Source organism: Phasianus colchicus, chromosome 1 (assembly GCF_987193195.1).
Source record: "Phasianus colchicus chromosome 1, bPhaCol1.hap1.1, whole genome shotgun sequence".
NCBI classification, from domain to species: Eukaryota; Metazoa; Chordata; class Aves; order Galliformes; family Phasianidae; genus Phasianus; species Phasianus colchicus.
In genome coordinates, this window is record NC_143436.1 from 110,079,487 (window position 1) to 110,106,666 (window position 27,180).

The 27,180-nt window shown below is 37.0% G+C and overlaps 1 protein-coding gene across 2 annotated transcripts in view; it reads right to left on the minus strand.

The window, feature by feature from the left end:
* The window catches only part of DSCAM (DS cell adhesion molecule), a 460,003-nt gene that overhangs the window by 115,412 nt on the left and 317,411 nt on the right, over positions 1-27,180 (minus strand). For both annotated transcript variants that reach the window (XM_090122754.1, XM_031612462.2), the window contains one exon: positions 25,086-25,259. In XM_090122754.1, the coding sequence (XP_089978880.1) occupies positions 25,086-25,259 (174 nt within the window). The remainder of the gene's footprint in view (positions 1-25,085; positions 25,260-27,180) is intronic.

Below are 27,180 nucleotides of genomic sequence, written 5' to 3' on the forward strand. Positions count from 1 at the left end.
GAGAAAGAAAACGGAAAATGATAAGCTGACAGCTTTGTTCCCTGCAGTCAGTTATAGTAAAAGCCTCTGGAAATTTGTGACAAATTATTGTAATTCACATGAAGCACTGGAAAAACAGTATTCTCAGAGGTTGTCTAATTGTCAAGAAATAGTAAGTGATCAAAGATTTATAAAAAATATAAATACTTGAACATGTATATAATTATTATTTATGAAGATTTAGACTAAGACCACCTCCTTTCACAATAAATTAATGGACAGTCTTATCACCATCATCACTGCTGAAAAGTATGGATGCCTAAAAATTTATATTAGAAATATGCATCCATTAAAAATGCATTTCTAGGGTAACTTTCTGTTCCAGATCAATTACTGTCTTTCTTCATCCTGTATAAAAAAGTCAGATTGTAAAGAGCAGGACTGTTAGAATGGTTAAAACTAGCAATATATAATTCTAGATATATTCTCCATTGCTTTGATCTTAAATTGAATTCCGTCTGACATCAAGACAGCATCAAGTTTTAGTGTTAATGAGAGGGTTATTGCTATTGCAATTGTAAAGTACAGTGGTCTTGTTTTTCGAGACTTCTTGAACACAAATCAGTAAAAAACAGAGACTGCAGAATGACAGAGGGGAGTGTTCATTTTATTAGAATTTGCTACTCTTTAAACTTTCTATTTGTGCTCTTTCATGAAAAATAACAGTTTAGAGGTCAATTTTTGTTGTTGAGGTTTTTTTTGTTGTTGTTTTATTTTGTAGAGTTGTTGTTGTTGTTGTTGTTGTTGCTTGCTTGTTTTAAGGCACAATATCACTGGAAAACATGAGCTTTGATCGGGATATATTTTATGACCCGGTAATTCTCATGAGCCTTTTAGGTTTTGGAGGCTATGAAGTGACATGTGTAAATGTCCCTCTTAGTGAAAGAGAAGCAAACATTAATTGAGGTATTTAGGGGTTTAAATGAAGCAGAAACATGCTAAGAAACTCTGGCTACAACAAAAATGAGTATTGGTGAGCAGTGCATGCTGGGACATTAATGGTTTTCATTCACTGCTCATTCATGCAAGTAAGCACGGTGACTTGGATCTATAACAGCACCATTCTGAGCTAAAAAGGCATGAAATACTATCTGCTGATGTATAAGAAAGTGAGCTCTGGTAGAACTAGTCTTGCCTGGCCTTCCAGAAGAACTGTATTTTTATTGACTGGATAGCTGCAGATATCCCAATAGCATCCAATACTCTAATGATAGGAACAAAACTCAAATATATTAAAATCAGCAAGGTACTCTCTCTATATATTAAGGTAGGCATTTGTTACATAAATACATTAACATAAAATATAAATAAATATATATTCTGCATGTTAATACCATCAGAAAGATGTTATGGCATTGTGTATATACACAAAATTATTCACGTATGTGTGGAGTTAGAGCATGTTCACAGAACTAGGCAGTTTCATCCATCTTAACCTCACTTCAGGTAGTTACTTAGGATGCCAATAAATGCTGCTCTTTTTAGGAAAGATGGGAAAGGAGATTTAACTGGGGAGAAGAATAAACTAATAGAAAGATCTGAAGGCATTTATTTTAATGGTTATTAATCTGTTCTTTTCCAGTTAAAATTCCAGTGTTTGCTCTTTGTCACAGAGATCATCAGGGAATGATCTATGAATGGTCAATCCACCTATTATTAGCTCCACTTGTTGCTTAAAAAAAACTCACAAACTTGATTCACAATCTAGTTTCTATCTTTTATATTTTGCTGTGAGGTCTTTTTTCCTATTTCGGCTTCTCAACTGGCTGGAAGTTTCTACACAGAAAACAGATCTCTTCAGCTAGTCAAAAAAAGAAGAAAGATTTTAGTAGAAAGGGAAATCATCTTAAAGGCAGCACAGTCCAGGAAAAAGATGATGGATAACTTGCTTAAAGATTTTTTTAAAATACACATCTTACGGAAAGAAGGAATTGCTAGTGCTGAAGACATATGAGAGCTTAAAACAGTATTCACAGAGTAAATATATACAATATAGTACTTCTGTGAGATACATGTACCCATAAACAAGCAGTCATTCTTAACAGCAGAACATCAGAAAGGTAAAATCTCACTTGTTTCAATTAACTCTAAAATTAGGACCCCACACAGAATTTTTTGTGCTTCAAAATATTTTTGAAACCTAAAGGCTGTCTTTTCACAGATGATTTTGAGACTGAACAATTATTAAAGCTTCCAGACAAAGGCAGCAGCTGACAAGTTGGCTTCAGTACCCAAATGTCTTAGACCCTATATTGAACTAGGGTTATGGTTATTCTGGCTTATTTAGAGGGATCAATATGCTCATCCAGCTGTGAATCAAAGAACAGGTGCAAAGGATTTTTGAAGCCTAATTTTATGCCACTATTCCCAATATTGACACTATCTTGCTATATGACCGGTGTACTTCTGTGTAACTGGGGTCAAGGGGTTTGTGTGTGTTTGTATGCACCTATGTATGAGCTAAAGATTGTTTTTCACAGAGTCAAAAACAGAGAGTTACTTTGATTACCCGGAAATAAAGAAAAAGCAACAATCTTTGTCTCTTTCCTTTGACCTTCAGCTGCCTTATGGGCTTCTCTTTTCAACACTGTCTTAAAAAAACAAACAAAAAAAAAATGGTACTATTTCTCTGGAGACCATGTTTATCCTTTGGCCAAGGGAAGGCATCATAAATTCTAGTGTTTCAGGCAGGAGTAAATTATAGCCATCCGTCTCCTGAACAAAGCACATGGCATCGGGGGGCTGCAGGTCACTTGCCTCCACAGTATCTTCTGACAGCACAAATGTAGTAAGGGACTTGGTTTATTTTTTCCTTTACATCATATTTCAGATGAATAGGATCTTCTGTTCCCTCCTTCACATACAGCAGAAGCCAAATTGGCAATGGTGATAACGCAAAATAAGAAAGTAATGATGCTAAGCACAGATTCACATTCTACGCAATGAACATTGAATATAATAAATGAAGCAGCTGGTTACATGGTCAACATAAATATATATTTCTATTTTAATGACATCCATAAAATACATACATACTGTCAATACTTTTAGATCTAACATTATTATATAAATTATTAAAATATCTTCACAAGGAGTTTGGCTCTAGGATATCCAGGAGTTTTAAGTGCTGGTAAAGAAGAAGTAAGTGTAGAAACACTAAGTTTCTGTTTTTTGTTTTTATTTTTTTATTTTTATAATATATTCCTTTATAAAAGGAAAATTCCATATATAAAGGAATATTATGAGACTATACAATATAAAAAACCTTATTAGTCAAAGACAGAGGGAGGTCTTCCTCCAGGTCTTATAGGGGTCTTGTTTATTCTATGACACATTTTAGAATTTCTTCTAAGTCAGAAGGAATGTTTTTGGAACCAGTTCTATTGGTACTTTGGACTATCATTTATGTCAGAAAAGAGCTGATTTCTTCAATCCAAAACATTGTGCTCTCTGGAGAAACTGCTGAAATGGGTTTACTAGCTCATTATTCAGTTATTTATAATAAAAGACAAAAGAGACTACATACAGGCAGAGTAAGCAGTGTAGTCAAGCCTATTTCAGGGTACAACCTTGAATTGAAATGCCTCAGTATCTCCCTCCCCTTTCTCTGTTTTACTGGCATGACAAACTGTTTATGCAAACTTGGACAAAGTGAATAACATAAAGTGAAATAAGGCAGACAAAAACTGTCAGTTAATTATCTTCAGGTAATTCAAGTAGTATTTGATTATATGTGCAAAACAAAATATTTCCCATAGCAGACACTGAGAAATACCAACTGTAAGTTGGTTGTAAGGATATCAAAATGTGACACTAGCCAAGTGAGGCTTTGAAAACTGCATCTAATCACTTTCTTGGGATATTCTCTTGCTTTTTACGACTACGTGGAAAGAAAAGGTTTTCTTATGTCCTTGACTATAGCACGGTGCCCTGCCTCTCCTTGGCTCTACAAGAGATAATTTGAAAATGGAGAAAACCCAGGTTGAAATGAAAATTCCATCCTGCTGTAATGTTCCTGAATCTGGTTTGATACTATGAGTGGCATCAACCTCTGAACTCCACAGCCCCCGATTCAGTCATTATTACCACCTTCTTTAGGAAGATTCATGGTTAGGCATGGCTAGTCAGGTCCACTAGTGCCTGGTTCTTTGGCATCAATTTACAAATGAAATCTGCTGGTGTTGAGTCAATCGATGGAACTTTGTAAATGTTTTTGAGCCTTTCTTTTAATTTTCTGCGCAAATATCTACCATTTTCTTTTTATGTTCACAAACATATTTAAAATTAAAGAAATCACTGAAGTAATAATTTTTAGCAAGCAACTGCTATCATTTGTCTATGACATACAGATTTTCTGTTTATTTCGTTCATTAAAAAGTTCAACAGCCATCAGCTGCTGTGCAAGCTTCCCTTCTTGCTTATCTCTCTGTTATGAAACTGGATTTATAGCACCAAGCACTTGCTGAGCAGTAATGCTACTTCATTCCCCATGAATATAGAGAGAATTCAAACAGGCAAAAGGCGTTGCTTTCTATTATCATCTCCACAGGCTATACAACTCCTTTCATAACCTGACTGGTGAGATATAAGGCCGACGGCTTAAGCACTTCAACTTTTTTTTTTAATTGTGGAAACACAGAGTTGCTTGTCTTATGAAGACTACTATGACATAAGCACAGAAATGGTACCATTTGTTGCATGACTCTGTACTGCTGCGTGATCTACTTCTGGTATTTTCAACAAATGAGATTTAGTTAGAGATTATATAACACGGTGAAATCAGTAAAAATGTGTATTACAGTTCTCAACTTTTCCAAAATATATTTCTGACTTTTTCATTTGTTCCATAAGGAACTGAAGAATTTCTTCTGTGAAATAAAATATAACGTACAAAGTTGTACTGTGGAATCAGAGACAAGAATCACTTTTCTACCATGAAGTAGTTTTCAGTAATTTCTGTTCAGCTTCTACTTTAATTACTTTCTCCACAGATGATTGCTTCTAGGTTTCTTGCTAAGAACAGACTGCATGATTGATGGAAAGGGCTCAATCTAATGTTGAATACCCATGCTACTACTCATTTGCAAATAACTACTCAAACCTAGTTGTTTTTTTTTTTTTTCTGGTAGCTGTTTATTAAAAGGAGTTTATCAGATTACTAACATCCCATCAAAACATTCTGAGAGTTTATCTTGAGAGTCACTTGCAGTTTACTGCTTTCTGTTAATTAATAGAAAATCCATTTGTTCTTTGAAAAAAATATATAAAATATATAAGAAGTAAAGTATAAGCGGAAAAATAAGGAATCCTCTCTGGATTCATCTGATATGGATTATGAAATAAACTTATTTTAAATGGCCAGTTCAAGCATATACAGAAGAACTGAAACTTACAGTCTACTACTGTGTTGTGGTCGTGTTTGATGATACATACTTTAGTTACACCATCATTGCTTTCTCACAAGACACAATCTCAGTAGTGCAGGAAGTACACAGCGATCAGGGTTGCGCAGTTAGAGAACTACATAACTTTTCCTATTCCTGCCTTGTTTCTGGCTATGCACTTGGTTAGAAAATGCAGTGAAAAACTTCAAGAAATAAAACAAATAAACAACCCTGTCTTTTAACTAGGCTTGCTGAATGCCAGAAGGGATATTTTCATTATATTTCATTTTCTGGGGTAGAATTACAGCTGACTAAAGGGTGACTTCCCACATTCTTTGACATTTCTACGTTTCTTCCTTTACTTCTAGCTGTTCAAGTTATTACACAAAATTGCTTAACATTCCTGAAGACTTTCTAAAAATATGCCCTAATTGCCTAGAAAATGAAGTACATCTACAGATAACATGGGGCATATTTGCTATCTCTAGAGGTAGTTACATAAGCTGAAAAGAAAAGTTCCAAATATATTAAACAAAGTCTTTCCAAGGATAATTTGGAAACTTCTGAAATGTTCCCATATTTATTTGCATACTTGACTCAGTTGTTCTGTATAAGAGACTGTGCGCCCAGAGCCAGTTCTATAACGAAGAGCTCATTAGGAAGCTGAACTCTAGAGAATTATGGAAAAAAATAAAGATGCAGTAATTTCTGAAGTACTTAAGAAAGTCAAAATCTTCTCAGCCCCATGTCAGCTAAATACATTTTTAATGCTGCTACTGACAAATAATAATCCTTTGATTTTCTTTCCACAAGCTTGTAAAGTTGTTGGCAGCTCCGGCAACTCTTCCAGTTTCTACTCAGCCCTACCAGTCTTGTAAATCTTACTGATTTCTTACACCTCACTATCCACAGCTCATGTTCCTTGCCTCAAATTTTGCCAGAATAAATCCCAGTAATGTTATACAATGTTTTTTCCCCCTAACTCTCTGTTCCTTTCTGAGCAGGTCCCTGTTGTGCTCTTAATTAAATGACATCCCTTGTAGAGAAATAGACTTGGAGGCAAAGAGGTGAAAAAAGGGTCAGCGGTAATTTACTGTATGTACCAGGGCTGAGCTTGCTTGCAACTGCTGGACTAAACTTGAAAAACTAGCTTAGTAGAAACGTTGGAACATCTGGACAAAAAAAAAGGGAGAACATGAGCACCTCTACAGAGTAAGTCTTTTTTTGTTTTGGAATGCCTAAACAAAATCAGTTCAGAAAGAAAAGTGACATCAGGTCATTGTTGCTCACCTGATAGCATATTTGAGCCCCTCCTTCGAGAAAAGGGATTTATTCTCTTACTGTACCTCAACAGATGAAACGACTAGCTAGCAATGTTTAAAAGTACACTGCAGTAGAAGGAGCCCTTGTCAAGTTTAAATTTTCTGAAACATTTGCGTATCAGCTGTCTTGGACTTGCTTTGGCAAGACTGGTTCACTCATATATGTCTTTTATACACAATAATCTCTCTGCATAGAGAAACCAGATGGAGGGACAGAGACTTCTGCATTGCTACTGACAGCTAACTACTGTGTGACTGCAACAGTATTATTGCTATCAGCAGAGAGTCTATACAGTCTTGAGGATTAAAAAATTAACATCTCTGGAAGTTGATAACACAAAAAAACTTTAAAACCAAGTTGTTTGTCAGTGGATCCCACTTAACAAAGAGGTAACATAAAGGAGGAGTTCAGTCTTTCTTATTGCATTAAGCTGTGGAGAGGCAAAATCAGCACAGGTGTAGGATCACCAGGTGTCACTCAGGATGTGTTTGCATTTACCTTCAGAGCCCTACAAGAGAAGTTTGTGGGGTGCAGGTATAGAGGGAGAAGTAGGCACCACCATTGTGCAATTCATCCAATCTGAATAAGACAGCTTTTTCAAACAGGATAAAACTCCTCTAACCATAGGAATAGCCTAACAGCGACTGAGACTAAATCCAAGCACAGCTAGTTTTGCTAATTCTGATTATACTGTTCACAGACTAGCCCCTAGTAGAGTCAATTTCCTCATCCATGCCACAACACTGCTTCTGTGAGCCTCTAAGGTCAAGGAAGTGTGAATGCCCCAGCTCCAGCACTGCCTCTAAAATGAAGAATTGCATAGTCTACTAAGAGACAGGTGACATCCTACTAGGTCTGCTGGAAATGGTTTGGATGCAGCCAGACTTAAGCTGTGCTGAAGCTGATCAGCCTGCGGAAGATAAGCCCATGCTTTGCAGAAACACTGATGGATCTCAACACCTTCAGGCTTGCAGGAGAATGCAGATAAGCGGTGTGGGATGACGCTAACCCAACTGACTTAGATAAGGGCAAAAGCTCTGTTCCTGTGACTATCAGCCAGAAAACCCACATGCCAGCCACAGACTTGAAATGGTTGTTACTGCGCCAGCTTCTCTTTGCAGGGGTATAAGTGAGATTGCTTATAGTTTTATAGAATGAAATGATAGCCACTTGGGTGAAATTCTGATGCAGCAGAAGTCCTGAGGAGTTCTGTCACTGACCTTTTTTTTTTTTTTGGCTAGGATTTCACTTGGCAGAATACAAGTTACACTGAAAACTTCTACAATCTTACTATTCAGTCCTCATACATGCTAAAACGAGGCATTAAATGAAACCTAAGCGGTAGAATATTAAACATATATATATATTCCTTTCTATGTTTAATAAAATCACTAAAAGTCTCCAAAGCTACTCAATACTGTCTATTACTATGCATGTCCTCAATTCATGACTAATATATTTTGATTCAGTCACAGGGCATGCTTTAAACAATTCACTGCTGCATTATGCGCTGCATTTCAGATGTTCAAAATGTTAATTGTTTTTTTCCCTTCAGTATCCCACACTCAAGACTCTAATGAAAAATTTAGTCATGATGGTATTGTTTATGACATACATAGCTGTGATACATGATAATTTCACAATTATTTCAAGACACCATGTGGTTTCTTTTGACATTTTGTGACAGGCTGTGTTATCAAGCACAATTGTTTGCACAGGAGACAACCGTGACACGTGGTCCTTGGGACATTATGTTATCTTTTGATAATGATGTCATTAACATGTGTATACTATAATTAATGACTACGAGAGCGATTCATTTGAATAAGGCTTATGAATCCATTTCATCTAAAAAGGGAAAGAAAACCTATAATTATTTGGGCTCACATCCTGAAAGCTACTTACTTACAACCTGCTGCAGCTACACTGGGTGACCCATTAATTGAGGCATATTAACCAAGAAGCATTTATTCCTGTTATATTATAGCAGCTTGGATTAGAATCATTATAATAATTGTCCTTGTAGAGATCAATGAGAGAAACAGGAACCTAGCAGTGCTCAAAAACCCTTTGTCAACCTATCTCCTACCAATGTTATCCAGAAAATAATTATATTTCATCAGTATATATAGATGACTTAATGAAGCCAAAGACATGTAGATAGCAGACCCACTGCAGAGGGTCTTTCTCCTCTAAACCGTAAGACAGAAAAACAGACTTCTCACATGCATGTCTGCGTGCTGCAGAGAAGCAAATTGTCTTAAAGGTGATCTCAGGCATATGAAGGTTTCTTACAAAACCTTAATTCTTTCTATCCCTCACTGTTAAAATGAACATCCTCTTGATGAGGTAAAATATAATCTATTTTTTGACATCATGTTTTTGCCAATATATATGACCAATGTCCTGATGTTAGTCATATTATGGTTTTAGTATAATGTACGTTGTACTTTCACTACAATTCAATTATCCTTTTCAACACTTACAGCTTACTGAAAGAACAGATATATTTATACCCTCAAATTTGTTTTCAAGCCCAATGTTTCACTCCCCTTCCTTCAGGCTAGCAAAGAGACTAGTTTGCTTTATTTGAATTTTCAGAAAGCTATCTTTGGGCATACAGAATATTTTCAGACAGATATATGCACTTAGGAATAGCCACACAAGAATAGCTGAGAGTGAACAAAATTGCCAACCTGCCACAGTCACAGTCCTCAGGAAAACTGCGTATGATTTGTCTAAAGAGATTGGAATGAGACCAGAATCTTGTGAAGATATTTGAAAAAAAAATGTTTGCAGAAGGTAGAGCTGATGAAGGCTGGATCACGCTATATTCTACAAGTAGATGAAAATAGCAGCTCCACATAGTTAAGCACAGATATGAAAGGAAAATCTGACTCCATATTTATCCTATTGTCCCTACTTCCATTTCTGTTCAAAAGATGCTCCTTGAAATCATCCTTAGGTGAATCAACCAGTCATGTCATCCACAGGGATGGGATAGGAGAGGAGGGAAATGGGGAACTACAGCCAGAGCTACTGCTTTTGGGGGCCTCATAACTTCCAAAGGACAAGTTTTGAACTGAATTCAGTGATGCATGAAGCACTCCAGAACAGGAATGGTTGGACATATTCCTGCAAACCAAATCAACAAAAACTGTTTTTCAAGAGATACCACTGCCTTAGTTGTTTCTGTCTGTCTGTTTCATAGAATAGAATCACAGAATCGTTAGAGTTGGAGTGGCCATCTAGTCCAACTCCTCTGCAATGAATTAACAGGGAGATTCAGCTAGATCAGGTTGCTCAGAGCCCTGCCTAGCCTGACCTTAAATGTGATGGGACATCCATCACATCTCTGGGCAACCTGTGCCAGCAACACACCACCCTCACTGTAAAAGATTTTTTCCTTATAGTCAACCTAAAACTCCCCTCTTTTAGGTTAAAACCATTTCCCCTTGTCCTATCATAACAAATTCTGTTAATGCCTATCCCCTTCCTTCTTACAGTCCCCCTTTAAATAATGAAAGACTGCTCTCAGCTCTCCCCAGAGCCTTCTCTTCTCCAGGCTGAACAGCCCCAGCTTTCTCAGCCTGATCTTGTAGGAGAGGTGTTCCATCCCTTGGATCATTTTTGTGGCCCTCTGGACACACTCCAACAGCTCCACAGCTCTTCTGTTAATGAGGACTCCCCATCTGGACGCAGTACTCCAGCTGAGGTCTCACCAGTGCAGAGCAGAGGGGTAGCATCACCTCCCTCACCCTGCTGGCCATGCTTCTTTGGATGTAGCCCAAGATATGGTTGGCTTTCTGGGCTATATTTTCCTTTTCTGGTTTATATAACTGTAGAATGCCTTTCTTATTTTTCTTTTCATCCTTTGCCAACCCTAGTTTCAGCTGAGCCTTGGACTTCCTGACCCTATCACTACACAACCTACCAGAACTCTATACTCATCCCAGAGTAACTATCCCTGTTTTCACTGCCTATGCATTTTCTTCTTGCTCTTCAGTTTGATCAGCAGGTCCCGGTTCAGCCATGCTAGTCTCTTGCCTTTCTTTCCAGAGTTCCTATATTGGGGATGGAGAGCTCTTGAGCCCTAAGGAAAGCTTCCCTAAAGACCTGCTAGCTCTGCTCTGTTCCCTTGCCCTTGAGGACAGATTCCCAGGGGATTTTGTTGACTAATTCCTTGAGGAGCTGGAAGCTGGCTTTCCTAAAATTTAGCATCCTGATTTAACTCCTTGCCTGTCCCATATCCCTCAGGACCATTAACTCCACCGTAGCATGAACACTACAGCCCAGGCAGCTTCCATCCTGATGTCACCAATCAGTTCACTCATGTTGGTGAGAAACAGGTCCAGTATTGCATCTCCCCTGGTGGAGCGCTGTCTATTGCTTGCCTTGACAAATTATCCTTGATACATTCCAAGAGTCTCCTGTATTGCCTACATCTCACTGTGCTACTTTTCCAGAAGATGTCAGGGTGCTTGAAATCCTCCAGTGGGATGAGATCCTGTGATTGTTATGCCTCCTGTAGATGGAAGAAGGCTTCATCAACAGGATCTGCTTGATCTGGTGGTCTGTAGTAGACACCAAGCACGAGACTCCCTTTGTTGCCTCAGTCTGTAACTCTCAGTCATGAGCTTTTGATTTGCTCATGGACATTCTTCAGGGACAGTTCTTCACACTCTGTTCCTCTCTTGATGCAGAGAGCAACACATAAAAGCCATTAAATGATTTGCATAAAAGGTCTGAAAGCTCCTCACTTACTACCTTGTTGAATGAATATTAAATGGATACCTGTTCCACATTCTCCCCTCTGTTCCTCTGTGTCATCACTTCAGCAATGTCTCATAGTTCTGCTAAGGTATTTAACAGGCTCCACTAAATTTATGGGAGAAAGTACACAGATCCCACCTGACATGAGAAATTTAGATGTTTTATAACATTTCATGTAGTATGATGACATTCTTTTTTTCTGGGCATGAAAGCATGAGAATAATTTATTCGGATGCAAGGTAAAAGGAAGAAAGCTGAAATGCATAACCATTCCATTGTACGTCCTCTTATCTCATTTCAACATAGACATGAAATTCACTGGGTTAGCTTACACTGCACTTCATGCGAAAAAGGTTAACATACTTGCAAGTCAGGACAGAAAGGTTTGCCCTCAACAAGCTACGTGATGTAACCCCTAAAAGCATTCTGACTGGTGTGCGCTATCCAAAAGTATCCCTGGATAGCTCTGGACTAAATCTCTGTTGTCTTCAAGCTCCTATACTTCACACAAACAGCATGCTCATTCATATACAAGAGCTGGAGCATAATTTTTTTCAAGTTATTGCTTCGGGTTTCATCTGTCCATTCATGAGTCCTCTGTCTTTGGAAATAATTGTAACTAAGCTGCAAAAAGTCACTTTTGCTCCAAAAAAAGTGTTCATGTTAGACACATTACAGCTAACTAATGGCACCATTAGAACATACTACAATAATTAGGAAAAGCAGAAATAGTCTTGAATATGGAAAAGAACTAATAAACTTAAGGAGAACTGCAGAAGCCAGCATGCATATATATTGCTATATGTGTATATACATCTGTAGCATCTGAAGAATTTACTGTTTATTAGCAAAGCTGCAGTAACTTCCTAGGTTCATATGGTTACTCCACAGCAAACAAAAGAAATTCAGCCACTTTAATTATTGAATAATTACTTTACATCTCTTCTATGCTAGGGAGACATGGATAGGTAGCACAGCTCAGCAGAGGCCAAGCCACCAGGTCACTGTAGCTCATTTTATGACTTATTTGAGCCCCTCCTTTGAGAAGAGATTGATTCTGCTACCTGTACCTCAACAGATGAAACAACTAGTAAGCAATGTTTAAAAGTAGGCTGCAGCAGAAGAAGGAGCCCTAGTCATCCTCGTGAAGCTATATAGTGGGTACTATTGAACTTACTCCTCGCCAGGTACACTCTTTCATCAGTTGTTTGAATACCTCCTACATTGCTTTGGAAGGTCTCCAGATCCACACTAAAGGGTCTAAGACTAAAAGGAGAGAGCAACAGCACCTCTACACAATGAGTTCTTTGTTTTGGAATGCCTAAACAAAGTTGATGAAGAAAGAAAAGAGATACCATAAGCAAACAAATACCAGGACTCCTTAATTACATTAGCCTATCCACCAGGAAATTCCTTGAAATATATCTGGAAACATACAGAAATGCTTCATGGTGCCAGCAAAAAATCCTTAGGGCATCCTGGATCATTGTGCAGCCCTGTAATGGTTTTCCTCAGCATGTAAGTACATACCCACTTTCCTTAAAAGCGAGGAACTTCATCTAAGTATTATTTAAATCTTAAAGATGGGCATTTAGCAAACGGTAATTTCATTTTCAACAGCAATATGCAACCACTTACAAAAAGTCTGGTCTTCCTTATTTCAGCTTGGCAAGTCACCACTCAAAATCTAATAGCAGCAGATTTTCCTTGCTGAAAGTATGGGTTTATGGCTCTAAGTGCATGGCAAAGAGCCAGCTTGTACCAGTGGTAAACACAACAGTTACGCTGCATTATAAAGTAAGACAAAAATAGCAGAGCATTGGTTTCTTACGGAGCACTTATAGTAATGGGCACTCATTGAAAAAGCCAGTTTTAAGATAAGACCACAGAAAAAGAAGCCTACGTACATGTGTGCAATTACCAAAATCAATGAGTAGTAATTAAAAGAAAGAAAGAAAAAAAAAGAGTAAAAATACCATCTCATAGATATTCTTTCTACTGTTCCGAAGGAAAATTATTTTTGAGAATGCAGTCTCTCTCCCATTTCATGGCCACTATCAGTGCATTTTCAGAAAATACATTTGATCCTTTGAAAATCTTTGTCCTTAGTGAGCAAAGAGATTAAAGTAAGAAAAAAACACAATGGTTTCTAATGTACTTCTAGCTCAACATGACACATCAGTTAGTAGAAACCTAACTTCTTGCTAGGTCAGATACTTAGGAAAGTATTTTAACTGATCTGGGAAAATGTCGGAATGGAAAGCTGGAACTAAGAGAACTTGTGGTGCTGACTGAATGCCAAACTACTGTTGTCAACAGACATATTCATTTCCAAAGATAACAACAATTTCTGAATCTTGATTATACATTCCTTGCAAGTATGACATATGATACATACACTGATGTCCTTAAAAGTTTAAGTTAAGCTTTAAAACACCAACAGAAAACAAACCTAGAAACAATTCATAGCAACATAAGCTTAAATTGCTAAATATTAATCTGCTTTTCTAAGCGTTCTTCAGCATGTCACTGATGATATGAAAAGTCATTGTATACACACCATTTTTATAAATCAGGGGTCCACTCTAAGAATGAATTAGTGGCCGTAGCAACATAAAAATAAGGGTGCATTTTTAGGTGAATGTGTATTAGGGAATAAATTTAACATCAAAAAATCAACAGCAACACCACAGACAAGAATAATTATTCTGCTTGACAAAGGCAATATTTCCATCATAGCTCTTTACTTTTTTTTTCTGCTAAAATTGTAGATGCATAATTTTATTTTGTTGTAATGGTTTGAAATCAAATCAGTCAAAAATCAGTCATTTTAGGTATCTCTCTGAAAGCTGAGAAATGATGGGATTAACAATTTAAGTACGTTCACATCAAGCTGGATTAACAATCCAAGTACATTCAGGAAATCCCTATACCATCTGATTGTGTCTAGATATTTCTGTTACTTTCAGTATTCTTTTTTCTTGGGTTGAAACTCAAACAACATATTTATGCAAGTACCCACATGTCCATGCACGTTGCTGGACTGCCTCAGAACACATGTCCTTGCATGAGCAGTATGTCATGATAAAGCCTTACAGCCACCACAGCTAAAACAATTTCACCTGGGCAATTCTACTTGGTACCTGCACAAACTGTTCTATCTTAATGCTCTGTTAAGGGTGTACAGTGCACATCATTGATAAATATCTAAATACTTTCTGGATACTATTACTTACTCTTTTGCAAAGTCGGCAGGAGTCTTGTGTATTTCACAAGACGGCAACTTTAGTGGAAAATACTATTCCAGCAATTAAAAGCTATTGTTGGAACTGTACTTTTTATTTTTTTATCGAAGAACCATTTTTCTTTTTTCCTTGGTCATATGTTCAGCTAGATCCACAGAGTTATGTAAAATAGCTTGTCCAAAGTCTACTATGAGATTGCCAGATGGAAATTAAGCACTGAATAAATTATGCGAGAGAAGGCAAAATGAATTTCATCAAGATGTATATAGTGCCTGCACAACACAATTCCCACATGATGAAATATTGTAACTCAATATGGACAAGAAAAAGAAAAGTGAACGGAAGACTCATTATTCTGTGGCCTGATGGAAACAGATAAAAAAAAATATAGATTTTGTTGGATTAATCATAAATAATTAGGACAACAGTAAAAGTTCATACATTCATTAGCTCCTGGTTTGATGGACCTAATCGATTCGTTCCTTAACCCTGCTGAATTCTAATAAGATTTATCTGAAAACGGAGCTACGTTTCCTCAGTTCTCCATAATTCTTTCTTTTCTTCCCCAAAGACTATAAAACAATAGAGTAAGATATGTTCAAGTATCACATACCAAACAAATATCTAAAAAAATGTAGAGGCAAGCATGCATGCTGATGCAGAGGTTGAATCTTAATGGCTAGGAACAAAATTCAGAGTGAAGGAAACCTGTTTCACGCAAGGAAAATACATTTGGACTATTGAAAGAAAATTTGCATTTACAAATCCTTCATTCTGATTGTACCTGACATGCACAGCAGGAAAGGGTCTAGAAAACAATGCCTTAAATTCTTTTTCATATAACACCTTCAGCTTTTAAGACAGATCATCTTCCTACCTTGTATTTTTTGTGCCTTTTGTATGCCTCACAGATGTAAATTTTTGTTTTTGTTTGATTATCATAGAACCTATATGTATTTATACTGTGTACTATGGTAGGATTTCCACAGAGAACTGTGAACAAAGCTAACATATAAGTCTATTTGAAGAGTACGAAAAAAACTGTTTTTGAAGTGAAAAGAAATTAGTATATAAAATGATGTTTTCTTTATATTTGGAGATAAAATTGCTTCTTTTAAGAAAAGTTTAAAATTTCACTAGTGGAAGAAGATGTATGACATTGCCTATAGAGGAATCGTAAAGGGAAATGTATGTAATTGATTTGGTGTCTCTGTCACTTGATATTCACACACAGTTTATAGCCTACATGTTATTAATCACAGAATCACAGAATCGTAGGGGTTGGAAGGGACCTAATATATTGTAATTTTTTTGTTGTTGTAATTCAACTGTTCTTCCTTTCCTAGTTTTATGCAAAAATAAACTTTTACATCAAATTTAAGCTATGGATAAACATTTAACCACGGAAGATAGATTCTTTAGTACACATACTAATAAAAACCACCGATCTTTTTTGGGGAACAGAATGAAAAGGTTTCAACAGCCCTAAGTCCCAAACAAATTATAAGAGTTATGATGCGAGTCCCACAGCAGGATGCAATAATCAAAAACAGTGAATAATCTTTTGAAACATAGATTTTATGCTGAGAAAGATTGTGGTTATCTCATTCAAAGTACAGAAGAACCCCTGATACATAAGAAGAAATATGATTTAAGACATTCTCCGTGCTCCTTGCTGTTCAAATCCTCAACTCACATAGGATTAATAATGTGAAGCTCTGAAATGGATAGATGAATAAGTGAATGTGGAATGGTGGTGATCATGAGAAGTAGGAAGCCGCAGTGGGAATGGACTCTGCACATCTGTAGGAGAGGGATGAGAAACTCACTCGCAGGTAGTGAGGCAGGGCAAGGTCTGGAGGGATAGGTACACAGGTGGCGTCTAAAACTATCAAGTAATCCAAATGGTCTGAGAAAAAAGAACAATCTCCTTTAAATAAAAACAACGTAAACCACCACCACCACAACAAAAACCCAGCAAAGTCTGGTATGCAACTTGCTGCTACGCTCTTGCTATGCTTTGATGAACTCTGAACATTTTCTAGATGTGGGTTAGCTAGTAGGGATGCACAGCCCTTAACAAATAGCTTTTCCTTGGCAAAGTGTGGTAAACAACAGTCAGGTTGGAATAGGTAAAAGGAAAAAGAGGAAAAGAGACACAGCACCCTTTACAGTTTGCCTGTTCAAAGGCTGTAAGGAGGTGATACTTAAATATATTGTGTCAGACACCATTCCATTTTCATTCTTTTCTTGTAGTGGGTAGAACTTTGGCTTCCTTTCCTTCAGATGAACCTTGAAGAGGAACGCAATCAAAATCATTCTGCAGATAGCATGTGTGAAAAGGAAGCTGCTCTGCCACAAGAGAAGAAAATGTTTAGATGAGAATAGACAGAAGAAAGGAAAGGGAAGAGAAAATGATGTGAGACATGAGAATATCGTTCTTTTTGAGCCTGAGTTTTTGTCCTGCTGGAACATGGCTACAACCATAAAGGAGATGTATCTTAAGGTTAGCATGACTATACATAGAGAAAGAAATGACAGGATAGAAGTAGAGACGGGTAAGTGAAGGGGAAGGGAAAGAGATAAGAAACAGTATTATAAAAGCCAGTTCTTCTGAAGTGGAAATAGTCATTTGTACAGTACATACCCGCAAAATTAATTTACATCCCACTATTGCCTTACAGCGCTTTCCTGATTTAGATTCATCTAATCTTTGTTAGTGAAATAGGCTCCTAATGACATTGCAAATATAAAAATAACTGACAATATATCACGCATGGACTTCCTTCACTAGAAGTCAACATTAAACTCAGCACACACATAAAGCTCCCCCATACCCAAGTTGAAATTAATGTTTTTACAGAAGCATCAATATTTTAAAGCATTACTCAGGAAAATCACTTTGTTCAATAAAACAGAAGCATGGAAATCCAGGGAGATATATTCACCATAAGCATTAAATGGTAAATATTCAAGAAAAAAGAGGCTGTGCACCAATTTATGTGCTGCATTTGAAATCCGTTTGACTCTATATAGACCAGTAAACATCACTACTGATTTAAGGGCATGGTTAGTGTTTAGTCATTGTTCCTCTATCATATAGTTGAAGGCAAAAAAGAAATAATCTGTCAAAACATTGTCTTAACACTATTTGCATTAAGACACATATTTGCACAGATTGCTATTTCAGGATTACTTTTTTTTTTTTAAGAGAATGAAAAATGAAAATAGAAAAATGAAATATGAAATTTTTAATAGAAATAAAATTTTTGAAAATAACTCCCACACAGACTTAATTCTGAACGTTGAAATTTGGGCAATATAAAACTGAAGGACAACTATCCTGAAAAAAAAAAAAAAAAAAAAAAAAAGGAAAAAAAAAAGAAAAAGACATTCTTAATACAAATACAAAAGATATAATAGCGCCTATGTGTGCTTTCCAGCTAGCTAGATATCTGGGCAGAAATTTATGTGTCACCTACTTGCTAGAAACACTGCTGTGCAGCCTGTCTCCAAGAAATTAAAAAAAGCCTGCTTGCTTTTTTTTCTGCCTCCATCCAATTAGACACAATTTCATTATTTATTTTTTTATTCTTTTAAAGAGAGAAGTCCTTACCTCCGTCCTTTTCTGAAACAACAGTATTGCAAAGATTAGCATACAAAAGCACTTGAGTATTTGTACTGCAGTGCATCTGACAATTATCTTACAAGAGAAAGCATTCATTTTGGCCAATTGCCATAGGCTTGGCGTTAGGGAGAGAACTAGAAAGCATTTGAATTTACAGAAGAAAAGGGAAATTCCAGCTTTCTACCAGCTACCTTGAACATACTTCACGTTTAATTTCACCCTGTTGCCACAGGCACTGTGTTGTTATGACAGCTGATCTGCCATTGAATAGCTGTAAAGGAAAATCAACAAAGGATCGCTTCAGTGATTCTCAGTGCAATTTATTGGAGCTTGTATCTTGCGGCTGCTGCCGCCTGTCGGGGTAATGACACATGATGGGTGATTAAAGTGCAAGTCCTTAAATCAAAGCTGTGCCAATGGTCTGAAGAGGCAGAAAACAGCATTAAGACCTCGTGCATTTCTCCTAGTGGGAGGACCTCATTAGGAAAAGAATGGGCTGTTTTAATAGCAAGAGAAAGTATTTGTGTCTAGGGAGAATTTTCATGTTTCCAAGATTTACCGGAGCTTTCTTACAGCTTCCTTTTAGGCCGTGCATTTAATGAAAATAAATAAGTAATTAAAACAGAGGAAGTATTATAATCCATCACCACTGACTCGAAAATTAGAACTGAGCTCTAGTGTAGTTTGTTCACATCACTGTTATCTGAGATTAGGGGAAAGGCAAAGATAAGTAAGGGTAGCTTGCTGACCAGATCACGAGAAAGGCCTCTTGGGGATACAGAGGCATCTCCAGTTCACTGAATTTGTTTTTGGTTTTCAATTCCTTTATCTCTGATGAGATATGCAAATAATCCAGCTACAGATTTTTACCATTTTTGGCCAAATTTGTGCACTGGGCAAAAATACATTCTACCTGAGATAGCTGCAAAATAGTTTTGAAGAAGCAAATGAATAGCAAAGCCCTGTGCTCAAAGACGACAGTGATAGGAGAAAAAAACTAATAGAGTACGCTATCAGACCAGAGGACTTTGTTTTGCTTTGCCACAGAAAAAAGCTATCCGACAGTGAAAAATGGAGTAAAGATTGTAAAATATCAGAATAGCTGGATTTAGGTGAATTTGACATAGTATGATTGCTGTTGCTCTTAAAACATTTTTAAAAGTGTTGGTGATGATGACTTTTATCATTGTTTACAACATAATATAACTTTGGAAATGCACAACAGGCAATGCCACCCTTAGTAGACTCTCGTGGAACATACGAATTTTTGATGAGAAATTCAACATAGACAAAAGACTATAATCTCTATGCAAATGCTATTATTTTCTTCCACAAAGAAAAACAGTGGTTGGACAGGTATCAATATCACTATATTCTAGAAAAAGAATTATTTTCCTGAAGAGTAAGATGAGTATCTAGAAGAACCCTAGTGAGCAAAGCACAGTGAATTCTCCAGTCACAGCATGCTGACTATACTGCAGATGTTGCAGCAAAGCAATCTCATTTGACTGGCCACGTGGGAAGTGCACATTTATCCTGCCCTGATCAAGTTCATGGAGGCAGCCAGGTGAAAATTTCTATACATTTTAATAGCCAAATGCTGCAGCATGTCAGCAGTACAGAGAAAAAGCTTCACTAGATTCAGAATCTCTCTTCACAAACTTATCTTGGGTTTGTTTGTGTTTATAACTACTATTATCTTTTATTTCTTTTGCAGCTGAAGTTAGTTATGCAATCACAGTTTCTTTCTTCCATGAGTTTTGTGAAGGTGAAGAGAAACAGCTCCTTCCTGGAGACCTGAAATGGTCTCCATAAAGATGCATCAAGGGAGATAGAAGCAGTAGAGCCTCTGTGGTGAACTGCCACATCCAAGACACAGGACCTCACCAGGTACCCTTTCCCAAACAGTATTTTCTGTTTTCTGTCAAGTATAAAGTATTTTATTAAAAAGTGTTTGGTTCTGGTTGTTTCTTTTTTTTTCTTCCTTTTTTTTTTTTTTTTTTTTTTTTTAATGTTTAAATGGTGGTATTGGCATTAAAGTGTTATCAGGGATTAATACACTCCTGCTGGAGAGAAGTGTGGGTCTAACTGAAATGTACAGCTTTAGGTTAATGTATTAAACACATAATACAAACTGTTAAGAAGCATACTTGAGAGGAAAGTGAAGGAAACAATTCCTATTTATTTGCAGATGAGATTTGTTGGAGATGTTTTGGTGATCAGATGAAAACTTCAGTCTCTATAATGACACTGAAATAAATGGTGGATTTAGGAAGAGGCAGGATTAAGATGAACAACTCCAACAGGATTATTTCCATAGGAACATATGTTAGAAATATATATACCTTACTAAAAGCTTATTCTCCAGTAAAGTGTTTTTTTTGTTTGTTTGTTTGTTTGTTTTTCCCGCAGTGCTTTTCTATCAGATTATATATAGCTTCTAAAGTGGAATTAAGATATATGGCATTTATTGAGATGAAGGCAGGCAGGCAGTCCATTTTAAGCAGACATCTCTTTCCTTGTGACTCCCAGGCAACCTTTAAATAATTTTAGTTCTCCCCTTCATGTTAAAGGTTCATTATCTTCTATAGAAATTCTTTAGAACTCTTCTCGTCCCAGGATCCTGGAATTGTTTCTCAAGACAGCACGAGCTTCCTTATTCCAGATCTCCCTCATAATTTTCTAATACTGTATGTCTTGGTGAATAACTATTCAGAACTGCTTATACTTGGTTCAGAAGAAAATAAAAAGTGTCTGATCACAATTTTTATGCCCATTCTTTAAAAAGAAGGGGGGAAAGATAATAACTGCTAAGTGAAGATTCTCTGCTCTCACAGTTGCCATTCCAGCCCTGTGGTTCCTGATCCTGCACTGACTCTGGCAGCTCTTTCTTTTTATATCTCTTTTACTATTTCTGAAGGCTTTTCTTTTTCCCCTCTCATCTTTTTTCTTTGCACTCCCTCCTCATACAAACTCCCCTCAGACAAAGAGTTGGACCTACTTCTCGAGGTGAAGGTGTCACACAGCAAACACAGAGGTACTAAATAAATGTGTATCTGGAACTGTTAACATTTCATTCATAGCTTTGGGAGTCTTGCTAAGCAAACTAAGTTGATTTAAATAAGCTTAATCTGTTTTTACACCAAATAAAAATCTGTCAATTTTAGAGGTATCAAGTCATGGAAGTAAATTTACGTCACTGTTGATTCTGACCACCCGTGAACTGCCAAAACAAAAATTCATCTACCCACTTTTGACATTAAATGTCAATATCTTTTCTGTTTACATATAGGTGACACAGAAAATGCTGGAAGAGTAAAGCATCTGGTCTTATTAAGAGAAGATTTGTCATAGGAACTGCAGAAGGTAGTAGTTTATCCAGCAATATTATTAAATAGAGTAGGTGAAAGCTTTCATTAAATGTGGAGGGAAAGAGTAAAACAAGGTTTTGATTTTAAGTTCAGAGGGATGCTATCCGTGGTTAGCATATGTACACACACAAGGTATCAGTTGTACAGGGAGCAGTTCAAAAGAAGAGAAGTAGTACTAAGAGGATTGCTGTCATGTCTCTCTCTCTGAGAGGCAGTTCAGTTCTACAATCAGTGACTAAGTCCATTATTTTTTTCTCAGGTGACAGGAGCTGCTTCACATGGACAACCCACGTACAGACTGAAGGAGGGCTGAAAGACATTTTATCAGAAGGAAGTCACAGCAAGATATATTACTGTTAATCTTTGTTTACATTTTGGAAGATTGCTTCTTACCAACTTTTTATTCCAGAAACAACGACCTGGGACAGGTCTGACCACCTTCTGCCTCTGAGTGAAGGTAATATTTAGGGTGACCTTATGGAGCAAGGTAGCACATAATGCAGGATCAATCAAGAACACTATGAATTTCGTGGAGGAAGCTCTAACCTTTCTGGGTCCAGATACCAGATTTTGTGGAAGGGAGAAAGGAAGACAGAATAATCAGGGGAAAAAAAAAGAAAACAACAAAAATGATACAAAAACAAAAGCAGGCACAGGCCCCTCCCCCTCTCCTCCCTTTGGAGTTTCTTCATATGATTTGGTGCAAGGATTTTGCGCCATAATCACGCCACCAGGAACGGGATCCAGGTATACCTGAAGTCCACCATGGCACATTTTCACTGAAGTCAGTTTCTAACACAGCTTGCTCTTAATGTGTGTTTAATTACAGTTAGAGCTGTGCTTCTTCTATGCCAGCACCAACACACTAACAGCATCTGCTCTAATAGCCATGCTGGGAGCAGTACGTGTGTTAGTAGATGTGTGAGGGTGTACAGACACGTGCTCGCCTGCTATCTCAGAGCCAGAGGGCTTTTCATTAGATTCAAACAGCAACTGACTCTCCAGGGAAGCTCCTGCTCTTATTTGATAAGAGATGCTCTTTTATCACACATGAAACTGCATGCAGTGATCAGACAGGCAGTGTGCATAGCTGCCAACCAGAGGAAAGCTGTTTTTCTATAGCATATTACAGCAGTGCATCGCTACTACAGCTGAAGATTGGCCCAGAAATGCCCAGTTATGGAAGCCACAGAAGCTGGAACTTCAATGGACCCACAGAAGAAATATGCAATTAAAATACTTGCTTGAGATATTTGGAATATTGTGGGTTTTTTCTTGAGAAAACACAGCCAGTATGGTAAATGAGAGTGGAGAAAACATTTGAGGTACTGGGGTCTGCAAATATAGTAGGGTTGATACTCTTCCTTTCTTTAGCTATCATTCTCTGACATTATAACAAATGAACACCTCTAAACATTTGTGGTCTTATAGATAGCTCTCCAATGGAGAAAAAGTTGGCTTTTCTTCACTTTCAGAAATATATCTTTACTATTACTTCTAAGGGCAATACTTTTGTCAAGCCAATTATCATCTCAGAACTGCAAGGAAATCAGTCAATCTTCGAGTATCCTGTAAGCATGAATGTGAATGGTGTGGGGGTCTTCTTCAACACTTTTCAAAAAGGTCACCTAAGAATCTGGTGTACTGTACTGGAGTGCCAATGGGTTCTCTTACTCTTCAGCAAGAAATTATATTTTCTTTGCTTTTCTCATAATCTTTCCTCTATATTCTAAGCCACGTTCACACTTGGAATTACAGCTAACATGAACCTAAAAACTAGATTCTTTTTTCTTTTTTGCTTAGAAATTGCAGGCAGGCTGAGGTTATGTATAAACTCCAGATTTACTAGAATTATTGTATTTTCTGAAAGTTAATGGTTGAGTCTGTCAATGGTTGAGTCAAAATGAGTCAAAAAACTGCTACATTATATATAATATCTTGTAGCATACTGTGGCATGTACTGCAGCTGTACCAATTGTATTTATGTGTTGTATCTTGAGAATTAAGTGTTTTTTATTTTTTTAATCCCTATTTTTTTTTTTACAGGATACACATTTTTGAAATGAGATGTTAACCCAGGCATGCCCAACCCATGGCCTGCAGACCACATGCACTCAGCTCAGCTGGTAGTGTGGTCCATACCCCCTGCTGCTGCATCATGGCAGCAGCTCTGCCCCATCAGGCAGACCAGCCTGTCCCTGGGACATGGAGAGGGCACAGTGCAGTACTGATAAATAATACGGCACTGTGCTTAATTTGCAAGGAAATCAAAGATTACAATTTGAAAAGACATTGCATTCAGAAATATGATGCCGATTTTGATTCATATCAATGAATGCTTCATAAAGACAAAATAGCTGAACTGAAAAAAGTCTGTAACCTCAACAAAATGTTTTTTAAAGAAGTTAAAACTCAAATGGACTCTGTTATAAAAGCTAGTTACGTGACAGAAAAATTGACTGCAAAAAAATCAAAATGGTGATGGTGAGTTTGTTAGGCAGTGTATTGAAAGCACAACAGATATGATGCATCCTAATATGAAAACAGAATTTTCTAAAATCTGTTTGTCTCACTATTCTATAGGCAGGTGAACTGAAGAAAAAGGAAAATCTATCAAAAAAATAAATTAAAGTTGCTAATCTCAAATTTTATGCTTTGGCAATAGATGAAAACAATCATGTCTCTTTACCAGACTTTCATAAGCCCTATCTTATCAGAGAAAAATATCCCTCACTTCACAGTCACATCTTATTCATGTCATCACTTTTTGGCAATACATACATTTGTGAACAAGTATTGTCAAGAATGAAGCAAAGGAAGAGTAATTTTTATTTCATAAAAAAATATCTGATGAGCACCTCAAGAACTCACTAGAAATGGCAATCTCTGCTATAGAACCAGCTTGATGCATTAATTTCACTAAAACAAGGTCAAAAGCCCCACTAGTTTTATGTTTTTGTTGCTCTGTTTTTATGTTTTAATAAAAAATACATTAAAAAATAAGTTTTGTTGCTTATGTACATTAGGTTTAACACACATTTCATATCCGGCCCATTGCAATTCCTGTTTGCTCAATGTGGCCCAGGCAAGCTGAAAGGTTAAACAACCATGTGTTAACCCTTCCTACCTTTAAATCACTTTTTGTCCTTTTAGTATGTAATGTTTCTTCTTAACCATACTGATCTTCCACATGCTAGCACGTGCAGATGAATAACAGTGAGAAATTAGAAACAACAAAAACAACTTCCCTAAGGATGCAATACACAAGCCCTTTTCACTTAATGGTAATATCTGGATCACAGAGAAGTGTTTTAGTTCTTACTTTTAACAGTGAGGTACATGGACTTGCTGACGTCTGCTCCCACATCATTGCTGACCTTGCAGAGGTAGTATCCACTGTCTTCTTCTAGCACATGTTTAATCAGCAAGGAACCATTTGTGAGAAGCTGGATACGACCGTTCAGTGCAATTGGCTGGAACTGAGGAACCCCGGCACCTACAGCAGCACCAATGCAAAAATAGATTAGCTAGGAAAGGAACAGTCTCATGTTTCTTTTCTTCTTTATGAAATAAGGAAGAAATACTGCCTCCTGTTCTTGGAGACACAATTCAATTACAATACAAACGATTCTGGTATCGCTGGAAGAAACTGATTGTTTCTTTGCCAAAACTGAATTCATTAAATGGAACGAAGAAAGGCTTTTGGAATATAAGGATAACAATAATTTGCTCATGTTAAATGGAATAAAAAGAGCAGGAACCAGGAGCAAAAGAAAAGCAGGAAGGAGGAGAGAGAAAATGAAAGAGATTTTCAGACAGCTCATGGGTAAAAAGACACATTTGTTGTACATTTAGAGGCTAATAAATTATTGACAATTACAGCTGAACAGTCATACAAATATGCATCCCTTATGCATACACCAGATGAATTTCTTATGACTAAAAGGCATGTCTGTTGTAGTAAACATGGAATACTCAAGGGACCTTTAGGACCTTGTTTGCTGAACTCTGGGTAACATACGAAAACACATCAAAGACTGTGTTTCTTGTTTCTTCCTACATCTGACTGATGACACATCGCATGTCTTTTCTGCCATGTCTGGAGCCAATATTCATTCAGATTTATTAAGAAAAATGTACATGAAGTACATGAAGTTGGTATCTGTCAGCATTAGTTACTATATGTAGTTGGCTGAGTCAGCCCAGGAGGCAATAGAATGAATAAATATTATGGAGAATGTTTTGATACAAAATAGCAAGCTATAACAATACAACGTTTAGAATATTAAAAAAGACAACATGTATTCTAAAACTTCTTCTAGTCCTAAAACAGTTTGCTTTGGGGACTTCCTACAGTTACACTGAAGCTTTCTAAGACTGATACTATGAACTCAGATGTGTTAAAGGGACAATATTTTCAGAAAAAAACAGTTGTCACTGTTGATTTTTCAACTGTTTTAGTCACATATCCTCTTCCTTCCCTTTTTAATCTTTTTTTTTTTTTTTTCTTTAATTAGCCACTTTCTCCTGTCACTTAGCTGGAAGGCACATCTGTGCTTCACTGATTCTACCTGTCTGCAATGCCCAAGCAGATAGATACAAAAGCAGATAGATACCTTATATCTCTTCACATAAAAAGCTGAGGTAAAAGTTTAGTGCCCATAGAAAGGAATGAGCTGCCAGTGCTAATGATATCTACATCCAGGCAACATTTTGCATAAAAATTTGAATGGTTTGAGATTGGAAGGGCCTCTGGAGGCCATGTGGCCCAAACCCAGCCCCAATAGGGACACCCTGAGCAGGGTGCCCAGGACCACATCCGGGTGGCTTTTGAAGGTCTTCAAGGAGGAGATTCCAAAGGCCCACTGGACAACTCTGTCATCTTCACAGTAAAAACAGTGTTTTTTAATGTTCAGATAGAGCCTCTTACTTTTCAGTTTGTGCTCATTACCTCTTTAAGTCTTAACATATTATTGATAATTATGGAATGTCTGCACTGATCTCTGTACGGTCCAGAAACTTCAGATCAGTTACCTGTCTTCTCCAGCGTATAAAAAGAATGAGCTCTCTTTCTCCATGTTTTACCAGCACAAAAGACCAGTGACACAAACTTTCCCACAGGCATACACATGTCCTTTGTTCTCTATTGTGGAACATACAAATAAGCGATGATCTGAATGTTCTACTCTATTGTGGAGCAGACAAATAAGCTATGATTTGATTGATTAGTTCAGAATTTTGTACAAACATAGTTGATAAGCTAATTATACTAAGAGTCATTTTAAGGCAAGACATGCCAGACAGCCTAGGAAACTGTACAGAACAAGTATTGAAACTGAAATCATGTATTAGGAAAAATAAAGCCTTCAGTAAAAATACTGACCTTTTCACCTAGAGTTACTTTAACCAAAAACTGA